At 42.7% G+C, this 23,431-nt stretch overlaps 1 protein-coding gene across 1 annotated transcript in view; it reads left to right on the top strand.

Annotated features, from left to right (window-relative positions):
• SYT9 (synaptotagmin 9) overlaps positions 1 to 23,224 on the top strand; it is a 117,151-nt gene extending 93,927 nt beyond the window's left edge. Inside the window, exons 5-8 of the mRNA XM_063117305.1 lie at positions 6,093 to 6,213; positions 12,597 to 12,768; positions 13,721 to 13,850; positions 23,013 to 23,224. Of these exons, the coding sequence (XP_062973375.1) occupies positions 6,093 to 6,213; positions 12,597 to 12,768; positions 13,721 to 13,850; positions 23,013 to 23,087 (498 nt within the window). The 3' untranslated portion in view covers positions 23,088 to 23,224. The remainder of the gene's footprint in view (positions 1 to 6,092; positions 6,214 to 12,596; positions 12,769 to 13,720; positions 13,851 to 23,012) is intronic.
• The last annotated feature ends 207 nt before the right edge of the window (positions 23,225 to 23,431 follow it).

The following is a 23,431-nucleotide window of genomic DNA, read 5'->3' as shown; positions in this document are numbered from 1 at the left end:
TTCCACTTGACCATCATGTGGCTCATCCACCATGTGGCCCTCTTGCAGACATATATCTGACAGCACAAGTGGGCAGATCTCTGGTACATCTCTGGGTGATTTGCAGTTGATGAGCAAGGGCTTCTGACTCCTAATTGCCTAACAAAAACTAAAAAGGCTTCTCCTCCCTGCCCGCCTCCCCCCCCCCAATTCAGTTATGGAAAAATTAGCCTGGTTAGGGGAAGAAACTTTTCTGTATGAAAGGGCTTGTGAGCTTGGTTCTGGTACTGACTACAACTTCCTGGGCTGATCCCTGTTTTTTAATTCTTGGTGTATGTCTGCCCGCTTGAGCCACTATTTTGCACCTGGCTCCATTTGGTACATAGAAACATAGGAAATCCCACTGTTAGCCCATCTAGCCCTTTAGTGAAAACACTGACTGGCAGAGGCTCTGCAAGTGTTGAGGCAGGAGTCCTTCCTAATCCTACCTGGAGATGCTGGGAATCGAACCTGGGACCTTTTTCATGCAAAATATGTGCTCTACCACTGAGCTATGGCAGTTGGTTGGTACCTCTTAGGGTTTTAGTAAAACACAAAGTGGATCCCACAAGCCTGACATCTGTTCATCCCTGTCTTACAGCTTGCAGCAGGTAAATAGTGTGTATGCATGCTGTCAAACTCGTGGGGTGGGGTGGGGTGGGGAGGGCTGAATCACACTGCAAGCCTGGAAATGTATGGACTTTGACCATAGATTGCGTTCGAGTCCATGTTCAGTCTGGAGAGTTCAAACTAGGTAAATCCAAATTTTAAATAAACAAACAAATTTATCATATATCTCTACTCTTCATACAGTCAAGAGCAACCAAGGCAGGGAGAAGTCCTTCCTCAGCAACCCTTCTGCTTCCATGCTTCTTCCTTTGACCCCTACCTCTCAGGCTCTGTCTGATCCTGGTGCCCAGTAGAGCGCCTGTTGCTTATTCTGTTTCTGTGGGTGCCACTGGGAGGTGGAAAGAGGGCAGGGACTCTCAATTGCACGTGAGGCACATGCACACTGTTTTATTTCTATTATTTGTAGGAAGTTAGTCATATTTAAAAGAGCCCTCAGGTTTGCTTGTGCCCAGCCTAAAATGAAGCCCTGACAGTCTAATTGCAAACTGGGGAAGTAAAAGAATAAAGATTCTGCCCATATTTTATTACCACCACAGTCCCTTTGTGACCACAGTCTCATTATTATTATTATTATTATTATTATTATTATTATTATTATTATTATTTATATAGCACCATCAATGTACATGGTGCTGTACAGAGTAAAACAGTAAATAGCAAGACTCTGCCGCATAGGCTTACAATCTAATAAAATCCTAGTAAAACAATAAGGAGGGGAAGAGAATGCAAACAGGTACAGGGTAGGGTAAGCAGGCACAGGGTAGGGTAAAACTAACAGTATAAAGTCTGCACAACATCAAGTTTTAAAAGCTTTAGGAAAAAGAAAAGTTTTGAGTTGAGCTTTAAAAGCTGCGATTGAACTTGTAGTTCTCAAATGTTCTGGAAGAGCGTTCCAGGCACAAATAGTTATTTTTCAGCATTTCATCCACAGAACTCAGCACATGGCAGCAGAAGTTCTTGCCTATTCTGAGCTGTATAGTTGCTTTGGGCCTCTGTGATCAAATTTGCTGATATTTGTTGCACAAGTAATTCCTTTGTCTTTCAGTTTTATTAAAGTTTGCCAGAACCAGTAATGCAGACCAAACAAACGGGGAATGCTCAAAGGACTCCATTACAGCCTCTGTTTGATTTGTAAAAATGGCTTTTGAGCATAGGTGCTCAGCATGTTTTCTGAGCTGACAACATATTGCCTGTGGAAGAATTTACATTGTGTACCAGAAGCTGTACTAAGCCCCTGTGTGTATCACCACCTCACTAAGGGAGAAATCTTATTCAGCCCTATAGTTCCCTGCATCCCTGATGTCAGTAATGCTGGATGGGGCATGTTGGGAATTGTAGGATTTTTCCCCTGTCTAAATATGTATGCAATTGCACCCCAACTCTCATATATTTAAAAGGGTTTTAGGTATTGATTTAAATTTATGTTTACGTTCTCCTTTTAGCTCTTTCTTTGGATATATTTATCTTGAGTAGGGGTGCTTAATTTTGAATCACTCCATGGATAACTAAGATTTTTCTTGAGAATAATGGATTAGTTTTTCCTGGATGCATTAAGTTACACTGACAGAGACAGACATCCAGGCTTCAGCACTGCAAACTGCTTTTACAAGTTCCCAGTTGCTAAGGAAGTGCTAAATAGGCGACTCCAGCAAAATCGTGCATTGCTACTGACTGAGACCTTGAGGGTCTCCATTATTCTCATCATAACCAGCACTTCAGAAAGAGAGGGTTACGTTAATAGGTAAAGCTGGTGTTATTAACGTAAAAGGATTAAGCTCTTACCTTTCTTTCATTTTTGTGATATAAACCAAAACAAATACATTTGCTATCACTGAGAAAATAAACTGCAGCTGGATGCAAATTATATAAAGTCCAAATATAGACTTGAGTATAGAAGGCAGGTCATTCAAATTTTCCACTGTAGTTAATATGATTTCTTCAGGTAAATTTGCTGGAAGCGTTAACAGCAGTCCTATTTTAGTATAACTCATTATTTCGATTTGATATAAAGTGTCATGGAAATTTCTAATTTTGAGATCACGTTAAGATGACTGCGGAAATCTAGTGAAAACACACTCAGTCAACTTTTTTTTCCTTTCCTGGTGATTGAAAATTCAGTTAAAATCAAATGGTTCTCAAGAGAGGCCTCATTCCTGAAGTAGTGTTTTTGATGATTAAACCTCATGGGGAAGATCTGCTGTCTAATGATTCAGAAAACACAAATGTGAAATGACTTAAAATGTAACTCACTCACTTGTATTTGTAGGGCAGTCTTTCCTCTGGGACTGTATCTCTTCCTTGTGGCAGACAATCCCATGATGTCATTCAAGAGGAAGGTCTGCCACCTCGACTCCTAATTAGTCAGCCAGGTGTTCTCTTTGCTCTTAAGACATCATTCTTTCAATGACCTTTTATGGGAAGGGTTTCAGATTAAGATTCTTCTTAGGCTATTTATTATGATCCACGGGGGTCATTTTCTCCTAAGAAAATATGAAACAGCATGGAAATTTAAGCTACGAGCCTCTTAACAGGCTCTTTTCTGGCTCATAAGAACATAAGAAGAGCCCACACTGGATCAGTGGCCAACCAGCTGTCTGTGGGAAATGCACAGGTATGATATGAATGCAACAACAGCCCTTATTTCATTTCATTTCTTAGTTTTCTATATCACCCAATACCCAAAGCTCTCTGGGTGGTTTAAAAAGATTTAACCCCTAGAAATACAATATGACAACATAATATAAAATAATTAACATATACAAATATAATGATTTTAAATAATAATAATAATAATAATAATAATAATAATAATAATAATAATAATATCATCCCTCACTGGGGACCACATTCCACAATTGGAGGGCCACCACTGAGAAGTCCCTCTCTCTTGTTGCCATCCTTCGAGTCTCTGTTGAAGGATGCACCCCAGATGGTGGTTATAGTTACCGGAAGATATATCCCACATACCCTGCAAATTTCACCCTGAGCCCCAACACTTCCATTTACCCATATTTGTTGATGCAGTTATCACTAGGATCCTTCCTGTGGGCTCTCAGTTCATCCCTGGCACCTGGAATTCTACAATAGCAGCATCCCAGATAATGTGCCATCTGCTACATGTCCCAGGACTTCTTGCATCTGAGATGCTGCTGTGAATACTCGAAACATGCCCTAGGTGCAAGGTGCACTGCCTAATATACTTTCCAGGGTCTCTGCTGTCCCTGCTGAATAGTCAGACCTTCTGGAAAACATCTTGTCTCAGGGTTCCTTGCTGACCTTTAAAGTTAGGTTTAGAGAAAAAGGTCTCCAAGAAACCGTGGTCAGTTCAAAATACAGATGAGGATTATGAGAGTGAGAAATATGTATTTTGAACCAGACAAATACAAACTACAGTAGCATTGCTGATTATACTGGCTAATCTGATTTAATAGACTTCCTTTCCCATGCCACCTCAGTCCCAATTTCTTCTTCTCTCACTCTGTGCTGTTATAGGGTTACCTGCAGTTTTTGCCCATCAAGAGTTTAATGATTTTAAACACTCTTTTATCATTTTATTGCTCACAGTTCATCCTAAGTCTGAAGTTGCTTCTTTTGAAATCTGTAACTTTACCACCATTAAAAAGTGCTTCAACCTGAGATGATCCCAGCCAGCGGAATTACATAGGCAATGTGTTTATCTGCAATCATCACAAAGTCAAATCAGAGTGGGGATAGGAGGCTTCCTGACAATGTCACATAGCCAGTCAGGATTACCTGTGTTATGATGTCATAAAGTCAAATCAGTGAAGACAATGAGTTATGTATTTGCCTATTTCACAGCTCCCCCACCCCTCAAACAGTTGCCAGAATTGGTGAACAGGGGGCCCCCAACTTGACTCAGCTGGATCCACATACCAAACAGAGTAAATACATTTCATCCCTAGTTGCACAGTTCCTTTGCTCATTTTGATGCCGCTTGTTTCCAAAAGAGCTCGTTAAGTGTCATCACCTTGTCAGAGCATTTCTTTTGGTTATGAAAATGAGCTACTATCATAAGCTATATGTTTCCCATCTGCTTCTCAATGTCATTTGTTAGCATTAAACACGGCAAGTCACATAACAGTTTGAATTAGGTCACAGTATCTTATTAAATCATTTAGAGTGCAATCCTATGCAGGTTTAGGCAGAAAAAGGTTATCCAATTCCCAGCATGCCCCAGCCAATCATGGCTGGCTAAGAAATATTGCAAGTTATATGGCTTTTTTCTGACTAAACATGCATAGAATTCTGCTCTTATATTACCATCGAAATGAGTGAACTGCTGAGCCTTGACTTACTTCCTCCTTCCAAACATAGGTTATGTCTCCTATAATCTTGATGTCCATATATACTTACACAAAGAATCCATTTGTTTCTCTATTTTTGTGATTATTATTATTTTTAAAAAAAGATCTCCCATCTTCATAATTGTAGAAGTTGTGCAATATGAGAAAAAGCACTCAGCCATTATCTTAAGTTACCCTAAGACAGTTGTGAAGTATTTAAAAATATAAAGAATTTCCTTGCTAGATCAGACCAAAGATCCCTCAGCCTACCATTTCATTTCCAGTAGCCACCCAACTGCCTCCAGTAGCTCTTTGAAAAGGCTAGTAGGAGATAATCAGTACCCCACAGTTCAGTACCTCAAAGTATTGCCTCTGGACATGTAGTTTCATTTAGTTGACCTATAAACTAATAGCAAAGCCATTCTCCAAGTGTGAAACTGTATGTAGCCAAAATGGCACTACCACACACAAGAGAGAGGTATCAGCAGGTTTTGGGGGAAACCATGAGAACAGATCTGTGCTGAAATAAATAAACTGTGTGTGTGTGTGTGTGTCCACGTCCACGCGCGCATGCATGCGTATGTGTGTTGTGGCTGACGGCTTCAATTTTGGAGGGGCTGTGAATCCATTTCGGGTTCCAGCCAGAACCCTAAAGGAGCTCTCCAAGGTGCTGAGCCCTATCCCCAAAATATGTCCAGCACCTTGGTTACCTCCTTTAGTGTTGGCTAGTTCCGACTGAAAACCAGGGTGGATTCCCAGCTCCACCAAAATTGGAGCCACCAGCAGAAGTACAAAAACAAACTATTGAAAAACAATTTGGAGGGACGACGACTCCCCCACCCCCAAAACAGACCGAGGAGGATTGATTACGAATCCTGCCTGAAACCCTGGAGATCCATTTCTGCCAGTCAGTGTTGACACTGCTGGGCTAGATGGACCAATAGTCTGACTCTATAAAAGGCAGCTTCCTGTGTTCCTACCCTTATAAATACAAAGACTGACAGTGCCATTGTTTAAAATGGGATCTCTTTAAGAATAATTTTATATCCTTTGAAGGCAAACATTAAAATGTATTTGGGATGTTTTGACAGATACAGAGAGACATTTTAAATATTGTTTCAAATATATTGTGTTTTATAGGACAAAGTGGACCTTGGTGAATTGATGTTTTCACTTTGCTATCTTCCAACTGCTGGTAGACTAACTATTACTATAATAAAAGCAAGAAATTTAAAGGCAATGGACATAACAGGAGCATCAGGTAGGAATATCTTTTGTTCCCATTTTTAAGGTACTCTTTCATGTAACAAACTCTAATGTGTTCATATTCATCAATATTGCCGTTAGATTTTACAGACAATTAGGAGCTCAGGGTGGCTTGCATTGTTCTCTCCCCACGTTTTAATCATCACATCAACCCTGAGAGGTAGTCGATGTGATGATAAGAGTTAGATTGATAGTTATTGGCCGATAGTCATCCAAGGAAGTAGCAGAGCAGGAGTTAGAACCCAGGTCTCCCTTTTCCCGGTCAAAATTTTTATTTGTTACAACACACTGACTCACCAGTAGCTATATTGCACCTTATTTTCATTGCCTCTTCCCAGTTACCTGGAAAGGTGTCAACTGTCTTCAAAAAATCTTAAATATCTTCAATGACTCACCAAAATAGATAGCTGAATTGTAACTCCAAGATATCTTCCAGTTGTAAACCTTGAATATTCAAAACATACATCTGTTCCCAGAACATCTGTTCAGAAGCTTGGAGTGGGTATATCAATTTTTCAGGGAGAAGGAACTTTGTTCAGAGTAGCTGGAAGCAACAGTACTAACCAATGATTTGTTGGCACAATTGAACATAAGTGTGATATGCCCCCGGAGATGCAACTACACCCTGAAAGGGAGCCACTGTCTTTTGGATTTGATGGACCATAAACACTGCCATCATATGTACTGAAGGGCAAAGCTTTAATGCTGCTATCCACCACCACACATCATGATACCATAGTAAAGGAACAGCAGAACAGGCTAGATGTCATCCTTCACTGCAATGCCACTAAAACTGGGGTGGGTAATTTGGACAACCTAGTAAGGATATATAGTTGTAAGGATATATAGTTGCAAACAGAAGACTAACTGATTCAAACTCTATCTCATTTTTGGCCTGGGCATGAATGCACAGGGCACAAGATGATATTTTATTGTACAGTTCTATTCCAAATACAAAAATGTTCTCTGGGTAAAATTCTGGCCCAAATTCTGCCTTGGAATGAAAACCAACCCTAATTTCAAGATGAAAATTCTGTTGTGGTCTTGCCACAACGAACAAATGCTGTTGTCTAAACATGATACGCAAGGCACCAATGTTCATGTGCTTTCAATTAATGCTAAAAATGTATTTGTTTACACTGGCTTTCCCCAACTATTAACATATATTAATATTCTTGTGATTTTATGATGATGTATTGCTTTGTTGTAAACTGCTTTGGGATATTTAAAATGGGAAACAGTATATATTACAGCAGCCACAGTCGTGGCTGCTGTATGTTAAGGCCCGTCAGTAATCTGAGCATTCTACCATTATAATTTATTAGCGAGGGGGGAAGGGGAATTTAGGGTCCTAAAATGAAAAATATTTCAGGAATCTTTCTGAAACGCGGGTACTGCCAGAAAGAAATGCTGGCTTTACATTCCCTGCGCGTTTCAGGGAGATTCCTGAAATATTGAGGTCTGGGTGGGAGTTTAAAGGAGAAAAAGGGAGAAAAACTCTGTCTGTCACAATCTGCTTTGTTTTCCTCGGGGGGTGGCGACTTTTTTTTTGCGCACTCGTAGCGCAAAAGGGGAAGCCTCCCGGTGGAATCCAAAAACAGGATTAAATTCCCCTATCTATCCGATTGATGGAATGGCCTTTCTTTTTTCGAAAGACCGTTCCATCAATTTTTAATTAATTTTTAAAATCCCCATGTTTCTCAATGGGGAATCTGATAAGCTCACGCATGCGCGTGAGCTTCAGAATCCCCAGAGAGAGGAGGGAGAAGCAGGGAGAGCGCGGCCGGCGCTCATCCCCGACGGGCCAGGTAAGTGGGGTTAGGGGAGCTTGCCTGGAGCCGCTGCTGCATTCGTGCAGCGGCGGGCCCAGGCGTAGCGGGGGGGGGGGAAATCGGGGGGGGGAAGTCGCCCCCCACCCCCCCGGTTTCACCTTGTCCGTCGGCTGCAGCCCGGGGTTTCAATTGAGCGCCCGGCTGCACCCGAAAGCAAGCCGGGCGCTCACTTGAAACCCTGGGCTGCAGTCGACTTGGGCGGAGGGGGGGGGGGAGGAGAGGGGGCCCTGCGTAGCTGGGGTGGGGGTGCGGGGGGACCTTCCCTAGACTCGCCGCAGCTCGAACTGCGGCGGCGAGGGTAGGGAAGAGCCGGGCCGCTGGTGTGTGTGTGTGTGTGTGATTGAGTGATTGATTCCCTGGTCTCTCGGAGGCTATGCAATCAATCAATCACACACACACACACACCCCACCCCACCCAGACGCGCCGGGGAATGAGAGGAAGGACTTCCCTTACCTTCCTCGTTGCTGCTCTGGCGCGAAATGGGGTTCTCTGCCGGAAACGGAAGTGACGTCACTTCTGGCAGGGAAGCACATTTCCTGCCAGAGCAGCAACATGGAAGGTAAGGGAAGTCCTTCCTTTCCCCCGGCGCGTGCGCGCGCGCGGTGTGTGGGGGGGTGGGGGTGGGGGTGGGGTGTGTGTGTGTGTGGGTGGTGTGTGTGTGGGGGTGGGTGGGGTGGGGTGTGGGGGGGGTGGAGGTGGGGGTGGGTGGGGTGTGTGTGTGTGTGTGTCTGTGGGTGTGTGGGGTGTGGGGGGGGTGGGGTGGGGTGGGGTGTGTGTGTGTGGGGGGGGGGTGTGTGTGTGGTGTGAGTGGGTGTGTGTGTGTGTGGGGGTGTGTGTGTGTGGTGTGTGGGTGGGGTGGGTGGTGTGTGTGGGGGGGGTGGGGGGGGGTGGGGGAGTGGAGGTGGGGGTGGGTGTGGGTGTGGGGTGGGTGTGTGTGTGTGTGTGTCTGTGGGTCTGTGGGTGTGTGGGGTGTGTGTGGGGGGTGTGTGTGTGTGTGGTGTGTGTGTGTGTGGGGTGGGTGTGTGGGTGTGTGGGGTGGGTGTGTGGTGTGTGTGTGGGGGGGGTGTGGGTGTGTGTGTGTGTGGGTGTGTGGGGGGTGTGTGGGGTGGGTGGGTGGGGTGGGTGGGGTGTGGGTGGGTGGGTGGGTGTGGGGGGTGTGGGTGTGGGGTGGGTGGGTGGGGTGTGTGTGTGTGTGGGTGGGGTGGGTGGGTGAGTGGGGTGTGTGCAGGAGCCTTGCCTCTCCCCCCCCCCCGGCGTGTGTGTGTATATGTATCCCCTGGCCTCTGCTGCTGCCTACCGTGGCAGCGGCGGGAGGCTAAGACCTGCTGGTGTGTGTGTGGGGGGGGAGGATTCCGCGCGATGCCCCCCCCACCCCTCACTCCCCAACGTTCCCCCACCCCCCCCACCGCGCGCTCCCTTACCTCCCTTCGCTCACTCATAGAATAGAAGAGTTGGAAGGGGCCTACAAGGTCATCCAGTCCAACCCCCTGCTCAGTGCAGGAATCAACCCTATTATTATTATTATTATTTTATTTATTTATTTATTTATATAGCACCATAACTGTACATGGTGCTGTACAGAGTACGCAGTAAATAGCAAGACCCAGTAAACAGTAAGGAGGGAAAGAGAATGCAAACAGGCACAGGGAAGTGTAAACAGGCACAGGGAAGGGTGAAACTAACAGTATAAAGTATTATTAATTCCAGTGTGTAGTACTATTGAAAGCAAGCTCTGATGCATAAGGAATGGGCCTCTGCCCTTATTCTTTGGTACCTTTTGAATTTCACCAGGTGCTGTATGAATACAAGTGACACCTGCTGAAATTCCCTTTTCTATGCAACTGTAAAAGAGGCAGGAGCCCTGTACTCCTTTGCATATGGTCACAAGGTGGGGCTGGTGACTCCGATGTCAGTGGGTCTATGAATCCGTGGTATATGCATAGGATTGTAGGATTTTATGTCTAACCTTGCATAGGATTGTAGGATTTATGTACCCACAGATTCATAGCCCCACCGACATTGGAGTCACCAGCCCCCTGCCCTGTGACCATATGAAAAGGAGCACAGGGCTCCTGTATCTTTAACAGTTGCATAGAAAAGGGAATATCAGCAGAGGGGAACCTGGTGAAGTTCCCTCTTCATCACACCAGTTAAAGGTGCAGGAGAAAAAAAATTTTTTTACTTAATTAACATTAAAGAATGCACAATGGTTGTGCATTCTTTAATGTTAATTAAGTAAAAAATATAATTTTTTTACAGTTATATTTATAAATATAAATTTCAGCAGATATCATTTGTATGCATGTAGCACCTGGTGAAATTTCCTCTTCATCACAACATTTAAAGTCGCAGGAACCTTGCCTCTTTTGTATCTGGTCAAGATGGCAGGATTCCTGCAGCTTTAACTGTTGTGACGAAGAGGGAATTTCACCAGGTTCTCCATATATACAAATGACACCTCCTGAAATTCCCTTTTCTAGGCAACTGTAAAAGATACAGGAGCCCTGTACTCCGTTGCATATGGTCACAAGGTGGGGCTGGTGACTCCGATGTCAGTGGGTCTATGAATCCGTGGGTATATGCATAGAATTGTAGGATTTTATGTCTAACCTTGCATAGGATTGTAGGATTTATGTACCCATGGATTCATAGCCCCACTGACATCGGAGTCACCAGCCCCCTGCCCCTGTGACCATATGAAAAGGAGCACAGGGCTCCTGTATCTTTAACAGTTGCATCGAAAAGGGAATTTCAGCAGGTGTCATTTGTATATATGGAGAACCTGGTGAAATCCCCTCTTCATCACAACAGTGAAAGCTGCAGGAACTATACTAGAGTAACCGCATTTAAAAGAGGGAAGGGCTCGTTATCCTTTACAAAAAGCCATGAAATTCAATGAACAAAAAACCTACGGTTTATAAAACAACGTTAAGGCCCTACACTTTTCCACCAAGCACCAAAAAGCGGGGAAATTGGGAGTTAAGGCTCGCCAGCCTTAACGCCACATCCTCCCTAAGGAGGCAGAAAGTACCAGTGAAATTCTCATTCTGCCAAAGCAGATAAACCATGAGGACAGGATGGAGAATAGGATATGCAGAGGTGACTGTGGGGTTGTGGAAAACTGATGACGAACAACTTAGAGCCACCTACTTCTTTTTTTGTTTAGAGCAGCCCTTCCCCAACCTGGTGCCCTCCAAAGGTGTTGGACTGCGACGATCTATCATTGCAAGTCAGTATGTCCCATGGTCAGGAATGCTGGGACAGCAGGATGGGGAACGTAGGGGGGCGCCTCCAGGCAAGCCCCCCCCACCTCACCCCGCTTACCTGCTCTGTCGTCGTTGGGCCCGGCCTTGAACAGAACGCCCTGGTGCACCCAGAAGCAAGGCCACACTTGCAGCCTTGCTTCTGGGTGGACCCAGGGGCTCAATTCAAGCCTGGGCCAGGTGACGACGGAGCAGGTAAGAACCCCCACACACACACCTGGCCCCTTACCTGGACCTGCTGCTACCGCTGCACAAAGTGCAGCAGCTCCAGCCAACCCCCCTTCTGCCTGGCCCCTTACCTGGAGCTGCCACTGCACAAACTGTTGCGGTGGCAGCTCCAGGCAAGCCCCCCCCGCACCCCACCACTTACCTTCTCCGTCATGGCCTGACCCATGCTTGAATCGAGCCCCTGAGTCCACCCAGAAGCAAGGCTGCAGGTGCGGACTTGCTTCCGGGTGGACCAGGGCACTCGATTCAAGCCGGGGCTCAACGACAACGGAGCAGGTAAGTGGGATGGGCTGGGGTGGGGGCTTGCCTGGAGCCGTTGCTGCAGTTTGCACAGCAGTGGCAGTGGGTCTAGGTAAGGGCCCAGGCAGGAGGGGGTTGCTTACCTGCTCCGTCGTCCCCGGGCCCAGGCTTGAATTGAGGTTCTGGATGGACCAGGGTGCTCAGTTCAAGTTCAGGCCCAGTGACAATGGAACACGTAAGTGGGTTGGGGCTTACCTGGCAGCAGAGCCAGGCAGGAGGGGGTGGGGTTTCTTACCTGCTCCGTCGTCACAGTCCAACACCTTTGGAGGGCACCAGGTTGGGGAAGGGCTGCTCTAAACAAAAAAAGAAGTAGGTGGCTCTAAGTTGTTCGTCATCAGTTTTCCACAACCCCACAGTCACCTCTGCATATCCTATTCTCCATCCTGTCCTCATGGTTTATCTGCTTTGGCAGAATGAGAATTTCACTGGTACTTTCTGCCTCCTTAGGGAGGATGTGGCGTTAAGGCTGGCGAGCCTTAACTCCCAATTTCCCCGCTTTTTGGTGCTTGGTGGAAAAGTGTAGGGCCTTAACGTTGTTTTATAAACCGTAGGTTTTTTGTTCATTGAATTGTTTTAAAATCCACTGGAACATGGGGACATTAATAGAATTAAAGTGTGTGCCTTCTATTTAAAATACAGCTGAGACAATTATAAAGAGAGGGTAGATGAAGATAAATGGGAATTCCGGTCTTTTTTCTCCAAACTTGCAATTATTTTAAAATAAAATACTATTCTTCTTTTACCTCTTATGTAGATCCCTATGTGAAGGTTTCATTAATGTGTGAAGGGAGACGACTGAAGAAAAGGAAGACTTCCACCAAAAGGAATACCCTCAATCCTATTTACAATGAAGCCATAGTCTTTGATGTCCCTCCAGAAAACATTGACCAAATTAATTTGTCGATAGCTGTTATGGATTACGACCGGTGAGATATACCAGTTGTTGGGAACATGACCGAGAGCGTGCTGTTTCACTCATGAGCTACTTGTTGGTTTCCCGTGGGCAGTTCGTTGGCCACTGTGTGAACACAGTGCTGGACTAGATGGACCCTTGCATGGCTCTACTTATGTCCTTTGATATATAGATATCTATTAAAAATAATAAACTTAAACTCTAACCCAATGACACTATTTGGAACATAGGACACTGCTTTATACTAAGTCACAGCATTACGTACATCTAGCCCAGCATAGTCAACACTGACTGGCAGCAGTTTGGGTTTCAGGCACGATTCCTTCGTAGACCTACCTGGAGATTGAACCTGGAACTTTCTGCATGCATTGAGCTCTACCACTGAGTCCCTCTTCTACGATTATAGAAACATAGGAAGCTGCCCTGAACTGTGTTAGAGAAGTGTTGCATTTAATTCAGTATTGTCTACACTGACTGGCAGTAGCTTTCCAGCATTTCAGACAGGGATTGGAGATGCCATAGATTGAGCCTGGGCACTTTGACATGAAAATTATGTGCCCCCATTTTGTCTAGGCATATTCCACCATTGGCAGATTCCCCCACCCCCTGCCTCCCCCACCCCCTGCCCTGGCAGACTGCCAGTGGCACCAATAAGGGATTCTGACTTCTCCTTTTCTGAGGTGTCAAGACAGTGTACTGAGAATACTAGACAAAATATTAGACCATAGCTCAGCGGTGGAGTGAAAAGCAAACACCAGCTTGAGAAGACAAATTTTCCTCAGGACCACAGAAGGGAAGGGAAGGGTTCAATTCCTTCTCCATGATCCAATAGCATAAAAATACAAAGAAGAATTTAACCATCTAGTTTGGCCCGTAAATGCTCCCACTTTTTAGAGGGAGATTTGAATTACGTGATTCTTGAATGAAAAATTTTAAGAAATAAATATTATTGAACATTTTCACAGTGTAGGTCACAATGAGGTTATTGGAGTCTGTCAAGTAGGCAACGATGGAGAAAGCCTTGGGCGGGACCACTGGAACGAAATGCTCTCATACCCTCGGAAACCCATTGCTCACTGGCATCCGCTTGCAGAGGTAAGCCTCCTTTATCCCACACTCTGGTGGATACTCCTTAGAATGACACTAGTCATGGAGAAAGTACTTCCCCCCCACCCAGTCCAGAATCCATAGACTAAATCCTGTTAAGACACATTGGAATCCAGAGACTTAAAGTGAGATTGATGTAGAGTGCAAGTAAAATCTGGTCCTTGGAGATTTTATTCTTAGTGCAATGTAAAATACTTCCAACTTAAAAGTAAAATCCTGATATTATGCATAGGAAGGTGTTCTTATTCTTGTTTGTTTTTTTAAAAAAACGTATGTAAAACTTTGGATAGACAACAGTGTGGTTTACACTGTTTGGGATGTTTGCGTGCACAGCATCCTGCTATGCTGGATTACGTCTTTCTTTTAAGGAGACAGTATCCACTGGATTACATATATAGAAACAATTAAAAGGGCTTATTGTTATGTTTATACACAATACAGAAATATGGTTTATATGTTTTATAGTAGTGTAAGTCAGCTACGGTGTCCAGAGGGATGTCAAATTAAATTGAAATTAAAGTGTCCTCAGAGATTAGGACACACAGTTTTTTTTATAAAAAAACCTCTCCTCAAGTTACAATTAGATTCCTTTGTTTCTTTTGTCTTTATTTAGGGCCCTATTGAGCAGAAATGTTATGCGGGCCTTCTGCGCATGGATGGCTGCCGAAGAGGCTTCCTCACTCTTTTAACCTATTCAGCAGAAATTTGGCATTCCTGTTGAACCCTTTCTTAGCCATTTTCTCAGGGGCCATTCCGCAGAGAGTCCAAAGGGGTAAAGACATCCCTTTAATTCCATTATCTGACCCTCACTCCTTTCCCAACCCCATAATATATCAATTCCAAACCACAAGATGGAAAACTTTGTTTGTTAGATGCAAATGTATTTTTTGTGTGTCTCCGAACCTTTATGTAGTTTAATTCTAACATAGATACCCATGTATTTCAGTAACACCCATATTGTCATCTATTTCCCTTAAATTATTTGCATTGTTAGCCATGTTGTCTCAGTCTAGGTGATAACCCACATTCGTATGCATTTTTCAGATTCATAGAAAAGAATGTTATTTTTGTTATGATTATTATTATAGGTGGAAAGAATGGACTTGTCCTGATTTATATTCCTTGTTCCACTTACCATTAGTCCAGCAGTCATACTATTAGTAGGCAGTTTTTACATTCATAATGTATGGATTAGAATGTAATAGTGATATGAAAGTTTCAGTAGGTAAGTTTCTTTCAATCATCATTAGCAGCTGCCAGATGGCCCGCACAAAGCTGATAAAGCAGTACTAGGCTGGCTCTATGATTTATCATACAATTTATTTTTAAAACTATGTAGGGGCTCACTATAGTACAACACAAATGCCCATTTCCCCCACCGTCCCCAAAAATAATATTTTAAGAATTGGGTTTTTGAAGATTATTCAAAATTTGTGAGTAGATTATGGCAATTGGAAACAAGTACAATTATGGAAACAAATCAGATTTTAAAAAATCCCTCATATTAGACCTGCCATAGCAGTTTTAGAAGAATGTGTGAGCAAGTTTGTGAGTCTTGTCCTTTATTTATGTTATTTATTTACAGTATTTATATACCGTTCCATATCTAAAATAGATTTATCAGGCATGTGTTCTAAAGAAAAGCAAAACTAAAATGGGTTTGTGTTAGGCCAGACTTGTTGTGGTTTTATTCAGTGGAGGCTGGTGGCCCTGATGTCAGTGGGCCAGGTTTCAGTCAAAGTTTAGACAGTGCCTTTAGAGTTCTGTCTGATTCTGACTGAAACCCAGAGTGGATTTACCTCCCCACTGACATCAGAGCCACCAGCCTCCACTGGTTTTATTACTTGGTAGTCTTTGACCAGCTTTTGTTATTTAGATTACAGTTTGTTTGGCCTAATTCAAATTTGTTATATTTGCTTTGCAGCACTGTTCCTAAAGGGTTTGAAAAACCTGAACCCCCCAGGTCATCTCCCTCTGGGAAAGGCCGAATAAACTATAGTCCAGTTAGCAAATCTTGGAGAAAGACTTCCAACACAGCAGCAACACCTCATCTGGGGGAAAAGCAAACAGATCCCTTAAGCACTTTTACATGGCATGCGACGATTATCACAAACCAAAATGTGGAATGACTATTAACCTCCTAATGGAAAATATGCAGTTGAATACATCTTTGTTACCTTTTTTTTAAGGGTGAGGGATTGTGTGCTTCTGTTAATCAGATTCTGAAAAGCTAGTGTTGAGCATATCTGATATCAATAACATGCAGCGTGATAAAGAACAGAGTGAAAAGAAATGTGAAATTCCCTGTAATTCTGCTGTTGGGAACACTGTCTGGTCACTAAAGATCTTAGACTAAATATTTATATTCAATTTGTAAGTCCATATTAAGTTTTTGAATAGTTGCTTGAAGTTTGTAGAATGAACCATCTCTGTAACTATAACTAAATCTTGCCCTGTTATCATACATATTACAAATTGGCATCTGCAATGAATGACGAGCCAGATATTTAGTCAACTTGCTTGGTGATATGGTAGAACTTGAAATTGCCCCCTGTGTCCCAAGTTTCAGATTGGAAAGCTCAGGAATTACATTTCCCATGCTTCCATGTTGCCATGCACGTTTGCAGAAACAGCAAGGTCTGATGAAGCTTGAGATACTACGGTTTTCCCAAGCCCCCTCTATTGCCCCAGTTGCATTGGTTCATTCTGTAAAAGTGGCAGTAGCAGGAAGATACCTAGGCCCATCACCTTTCCGATAGCATCATAAGGATGGCATCATGCAGAATACATTCTCCAAATTTTAAGCAGCCCCAATCCAAAACAGATGGGATTGGGTCTACTCCTGCCCTCACTAATCTAGCATAAGAGTGGCTCAGATCAATGAAGCAGTAAGGCTTACAGATGTTTTTCACACCCAGCTATGGATTTCAGAATCAGAGAATAAATTAAAGGCCTTTATAGAAAACACATAGTACAGCATGATATTGATGAAAGTAGATACCTATGCAGTTGGTACATTTTACGATAGGCCATGTGAAATGCAAAAATTGTAATGGGTTGTGCTGAAACTGCAACCAATTTAAAGTAAGCTAAAGAAGCTATTTTTGTTATAACATATTCAAACTAAATATGTATGATCAATAAACAACACTAAGCAGTTTCACAAGGACATAAGAAAAGATTAATTCTTGAATCATAGTTCTCAAGTTTCCCTTCTGATGGACATCCTATTCTTATACACATTTTAATAGCTTTCTTGATTTCCCGCATTGACTTTGCTGCTACATGTCAAACTCTCAGGTGAGATTTTGTCAAATGCAGGATGCTTCATCCAATGAGAAACACTTCAGAGGAATAGTCATTGTTCTTTGCAGATGTCTTCACTGTATAAGCATCTATAAAGAATATATTCACTTATTGATACTGTAGGGAGTGCTTCATATTTATTAGCACCCACAATAAATAGTTCTGCCTTAAATTGAAACAGATGTCAATAGAAAGAAGTAACACAATGAGTCAAATCCAGACGTGCTGTTCTGTGAACGACAGGGCTCCTTCTGTGTGCAGAAGTAAATTGGATCCAGCAGTGGCTGCAGGTCCACGAACTGAACACTTCTATGGCAGAAATGGAAGCGTGATTTTGGCTTATTTCCTCTGGACTCCCCAGTTCCACTTCACATGCTGTTCTGGAAAGTCCCTAATCCTGATCAAGTCCTCCAGCACAGATTTTCAGGGCCTTAGGGAGCAGGGGGAACGGTTAAGAAAACATTTGCTGCCCTCTCGATCCAACCCAATGTGGCTAGCATGACTGTGATAATATATGTGGCATTTTATATAAAATGTTCTCAGGTGCTGAACTTTTCAAATCAAAGTAAGAATTCTGCACTTGAGCTAGACAAAAGTAGATTCTGTAGCTTTTAAAATCTTAGGCTTAGAGGTCTGTTTCACCGGGGAAATGACCATTTCGTAACTGAAACAAATGGAATACTTGCTTTTAAAATATGTAGCTTCTTCTTTCTCCATTGGAAAGACAAGAATGAAATCATTGAGAGCAGGAAAACATTGAGAAACATGAAGAAGGGAAGATTTTTCCACTTTGAGGGTGGCTGGTTGGTTCTTCGGGTGTGTGATGCAACATTTTGAACAGAATGAAAGTGAGTCAGAGACACTATTTGGATATTGCTTCCCATAAGTCACCACTGCACATGATGAGATGGGGTGCAGGCTTCTGTCTCCCCACTCTTCCCTGACTCTCATATACTACATGTTGAAGTTCATGGTGTACCGTGCAATCATATATGTGTCTACTCAGAAGAAAGCCCCATTTAGTTAAGGGAACCCAGTTTCAAGTAAATGATTATAGGATTGCAGCCTAAGGTGAGGGAATCTCATGTATGTTTGAACTCAAGATCTTCTCTAATCCTGGATGCAATATATAAGGTCAGGGTTGATCCTGTGTTTTTAATTAATGTGTAGCCTACATGATACCCACAGCCAAGACCTCCTGGATTGGACCTTATCTTCTGCAACCATTTTCAGAATCTCCTCAGACAGTTTGAACACGTAGTTGGAACACATGCCAAAAATGTATTCAGCTTTGTTTACTTCAAAGTTTTGGCCAAATTTAACAAAGAATATCTGCTTTAATGCACCTGGACTTCCCAAAAATATAATTAGAGAGAATGCAAGTTATAAACAAGCATGAAGCATAGTGGGAGTTTTCGTGTTCTGTCATGCCTGAATTTCCACTTTGGCAAAAGCTGTACTTGGGTGAAACTCTTATTAGGCCAGTGGAAGCTGACTAGAATGATTTGGGAGAACCGTGGGTTGTTTTTTTAATCACATGTTGTTCCCAATATTAATTAGATTGCTACTACAAATTGTTATTTTATTCATTCATTTAAATAAGGGGTAAGCAACCTGCACTCTAACGACCACATGCCTCCTGTGGCCTAATTTCATGGGACCCTGTGCGAGACCTCTGGCAAGAATGATCTGTCCCTCCTCCAACAGTTCATTGTACGGGGCAGTAGAGGGCAAGAGAAAGACAAAAGGTAGTATCAAAAAATAGAGAGAAAAGCGTTGGCCCCACCCACGACCAGCATTCTCATGGAGGAGAAGGCTATCAATGGCTACTAGTCCTGATGGCTATGTGCTATCGCCAATATCAGAAGCAGTATGCCTGTGTACACTGGTTGCTGCAGAATATGGGTAGGAGGTTGCTTCTGCACTCATGTCCAGCTTGTGGTTTTACCGTAGGCAGCTGGTTGGCCACTGTGGGAACAGAATGGTGGACTAGATAGACCTTTACCCTGATCCAGCAGGCTCTTCTTACGTTCTTATGTGGCTGCCAACAGATTGCCCCTGATGGAATGGGGCCTTGAACAGAAAAAAAGGTTCCCCATGCCTGATTTAAATGTTAACCTGCCTTTCCACCATTTAGGTCTTCAAGATGACCAACAAACTGAATTTAAAATGCCAGTAATAGAACAAATCAAATGAAGAGCAAAACAAATTAAATAATACAGACTAAAAACGGAGTACTATTAGAAAACGAATCCCAGATTTATCCTTGCATAATGACTGCTTTTGTTTTGGTTTAATTCAACTAATTTGAATTGAGTGCAACCTTGAGCGAAATATACATGCTTTTAATAAAGAAATGAAATTATCAGTAAATTGATAAAATAGTTCTTAAACATGGGGTTATTTCAACTGTACTTATTTTGAATTTGCATGAAAGGGTTGCCCCAAAGAACAGATACAGACCTCAGTGCACAGATTGCTGTGAAGAGCAGCAAGCAGCAGGTCCAGTTCTGTGAACAAAGATCTGCAGCAGGAGCAGAACAAGGCACAATAATTGTCAACTATCAATGTTGGTCTAGTACAGGAGTAAGCAACACATGGCCCATGGGCTGCATATGGCCCCTGGACCTCTTTGTGTCCTGCACTGTCCCATCACTACCACCACCAAATATCAATGGCACAGTTGCAACAAAAACTGGGTTGCTGCCAAAATTTGGTAGTGCAACAGTGGCAAAAGGAGGCCATTTTGTCACCATGCCACTGATTGGGTTTGACCAGCAAGGGTGGAGAGAGAGAATTGACCCATCCCTGGTCTAGCAGAACCAAAATAATAGCCCTCTAGGTGATTTAGTCTACAATTCCCATGAGCTCTAGCCGGGATAGCCAGTGGTGAGGGGCAATAGATCTTGTAAGCCAAAACATCTGGAGGGCCCCAAGTTTCTCATCCCTGTTATAGACTATGGGCAGTATCTACCACTAGCTCAATGAGAACCTAGCAGTTCCTGAAACAATCAGAAATGAGTAGAAACACTCACTTCTGGAAGGGCACAGATCAGCCGATCTCACAGAAAGATGCTCTGCTAGCCAGTCCCATTTTAGAAGCAAGCATTTCTGCTTGTTCCGGGGTTCTTTTAACCCCCTTTGAAAGCCATCCCAACTGGGGGCCATCACTACATCTTGTAGTAACAAATTCCATAGTTTAACTATATGCTGTGTGATGAAGCACTAGTTCCTTTTGCACTCGCAAACCCAATAGAACCATGGAAGGCTGATCAGCAGTATTGGATACTGCCCTCTGTCAAATAACACCTTTATTAGACCAACCCATGTAGTACCACGTGCACCTGACAAAATGGGCTCTGGCCCGCAGACATTAATGCCACAAAGTATATATAGGTTGATCTTCAAAGCGCAATAATACTTTTTGTTGGTTTTGGTGAAAACACAGCTACCAATCTAATATCTCCAGAATGTATAATGTGAGCTTTTGAGCAATTAGACGAGCTCTTCCATATAAGGAGGTCCACATTTTGTTAGAACTTTGCTAGTTGTATTAAATAATAAGCATTTGTCAGCATCTACAACCCTTTTCACATTTCGTTTCATTCCGTTGGAATTTGTTCCTCTTCAGAGTTACTGATTTTCGCATCCCTCCTTTTGAAAAAGTAAATGAACTGTGCAGTTATAACTATTTACCCGTGCAAGCAAGCCTGGGATGAGTGTTCTCCATCCCAGGATCCTCATAGTCAGTTGCTGGAGCTGGGGTTGGGAATCTGGGGCAGAAGTTAGAGATGGAGTTTCAACTGGAAGGTGAGGCATATCAGTAGCCACTGTGTGGGACATATCCAGAAGTTCACTTGCACCATTTGCACAAAGGTTAACAACTCTTCCTGAGGTTCTAATTGTTAACCTAAGAAGTCAAGAAGTGGGGCAGCAATGAAGTGACAAATCCCAGGATGGGGCACGGGCTGCACCAGTTTGTCATGCTATTTCAGTGACAGATCATGCGTGAAACTAGCATGGCGGACTAGGGGTGAGGGAGAAATTCGTTGGGTTTGCATTTTAATACATACCAACCTAATTCACGCTTCCTGAACTGATTTGCAAACTGGAACTCCGTTACCTTAAGTTTTTGTACTTCTCCTGAATTTTGCAGTGCAGTTTTTCAAATAAAAGTGTACAAAAATAATCACTGATCAACAATAAAACTGTAACTGTTATTGGCTTGGTCACAGTTCAGGAAAAGCCTATGTAAAGAGAGAGATTTTAAGGAGACATCTAGAAGTTAAAACTGTAAATGCCCATCTGATGCCACTTGGAGCAGTCCAGAGGGCGGGTGCTGCAATACCAAATGCCCTGTTACTAGTGCTCTTTTATGTCAAACCTCAGAACTATGAAGCACTATCAGAAGTGCTCTTTCTAGGGATTCCAGAGACCAGGCAGGGATATAAGGGGTATTATATTCTTAACCTATAATATTTTAATCTTAAAAGATTCATGTACACAGTATATTAATGTTCAGCATTTTAATCTTTGTAAACTGCCCAGAGAACTTTGGCTATGAGACGGTATATAAATGATGATGATGATGATGATGATGATGATGATAATAATAATAATAATAATAATAATAATAATAATAATAATAAAAGTGATTCCCTACATTAACTTGGTCCTAAGTTGTTTAGGGCTTTATATGTTAACAACAACAAAAAAGCTTACATTAAACTTGACCTGATAGTTTATTGACAGCCAGTGCAATTCTATTAGCAAAGGTGTATCGTGCTGTCAAAAGGAGGCCCCTTTTTAATACCCTTGCAGCTGCATTCTGCACCAGCTACAACTTCCAGACCAAGCCCAAAGATAGCCCCACATAGAGCACATTACAGTAATCCAGTCTTGAGGTTATCAATGCCTGAACCACAATGTCCAAGCTATCACGTCCAGGCTGGCATACCAGCCGAAGCTGGTAGATTTGAGGCTGTCATCAAACCTAATCATTTAAATTGTTATAACTGCAGCTGTATTAATTTTGTTTCATCAGTCACCAAGTGATGGAAGGGGGAGTTCAGTTTTCTTTTAAGTCTTTTTGGTTTGCAATGAACACTCATAAAAGCACATTTCACTATTCCTTTAAAAGTGAAATCATATCATCATTGGACAGCACCCATTAAATGATATTGAAGATTATAGTGGTACTTCTGAAATATTGGTCAGTGGGGAGGAAGGACAAGTCAACCTAAGCTGGAGGGAACAATTTTCAGCTACAGGATGCAGTGGAAGACTCGTTTTAGAGTTATCTTTTTCTCAGCATGCTCCTGTTGAGGATTACTTAAAAGTATGGTTTTTTGTTTTTTTTTATAGCATAGCTAATGTAATAGGGAAGGGAGAAAAGTTAAAAGTAGGCATAATTTAAATTTGGCCAAAACAGGCTAGAATGTTCTGAATTATCACAGTGTTCTTTCATTCTGTCAAGAGCAATGTACTATAAAATGACTGCACCCCTGAATAAAATTGGAAAATAATAACGCTAGTATTCATGGGGAAAGAATTCTGTCATACAGTCCATTTTTACAAAATAGCTTGTTCTTTGAAAAACCACAACAGAATAGCAATTCTTACTCCCCTCCCCAAAAGGACACAGTAATGTCTGTCATCCTTTAGCTCCCATGATCATTAATGGTTGCTGCCTTCCTCGTCAGCGTGCTTCAGATTATACACACACAGACACACAAAGTTAAAAAAGAAATAAGTTGTGCCCAAATGAAGTGTGGTATAAATAGAACTGTGCATTCCATGAGGCATATCTACAAGTATTGCATTAAAAGATGATTTCTAATGCAGTGGGTTGGGCAAGGAACTGCAGCTGGAAGCACACCGGGGTCCTGCAATTCTCTCAAAGGGCCTCCGTCTCCATGAAGGAATATGAACTATATAAACCCAAATGGCTATGATGGGACCACATTCAGGAAGGATAACAACACGGATGCACACCTCAACTGCTAAATAGGCTAACAAACTCGATACAGACAAGGCATGTATAGAAGATGGACTGTAAGCATCTGGGTTCTTTTCGCTGTTCTTTTTCTTTCTTTCTTTTTTCTTTTTTTAAAAAAAATCTTTTTACTTTTTCTGTTTTTCCTCTGGCCAGTACTGAGTGAACCATTTATCAAATGTAAACCTGCTAAAGTGTGCATGTAGCCATTTGGTAAGCGGGCTGTCTTTCTTATCTTGCCAGACGAGAAAGAAGATTGTACTACCCT

Source organism: Elgaria multicarinata, chromosome 2 (genome assembly GCF_023053635.1).
Source record: "Elgaria multicarinata webbii isolate HBS135686 ecotype San Diego chromosome 2, rElgMul1.1.pri, whole genome shotgun sequence".
Taxonomy (NCBI): Eukaryota; Metazoa; Chordata; class Lepidosauria; order Squamata; family Anguidae; genus Elgaria; species Elgaria multicarinata.
Note: the sequence above shows the minus strand (reverse complement) of the source record. Positions and strands in the feature narration are given on the sequence as shown.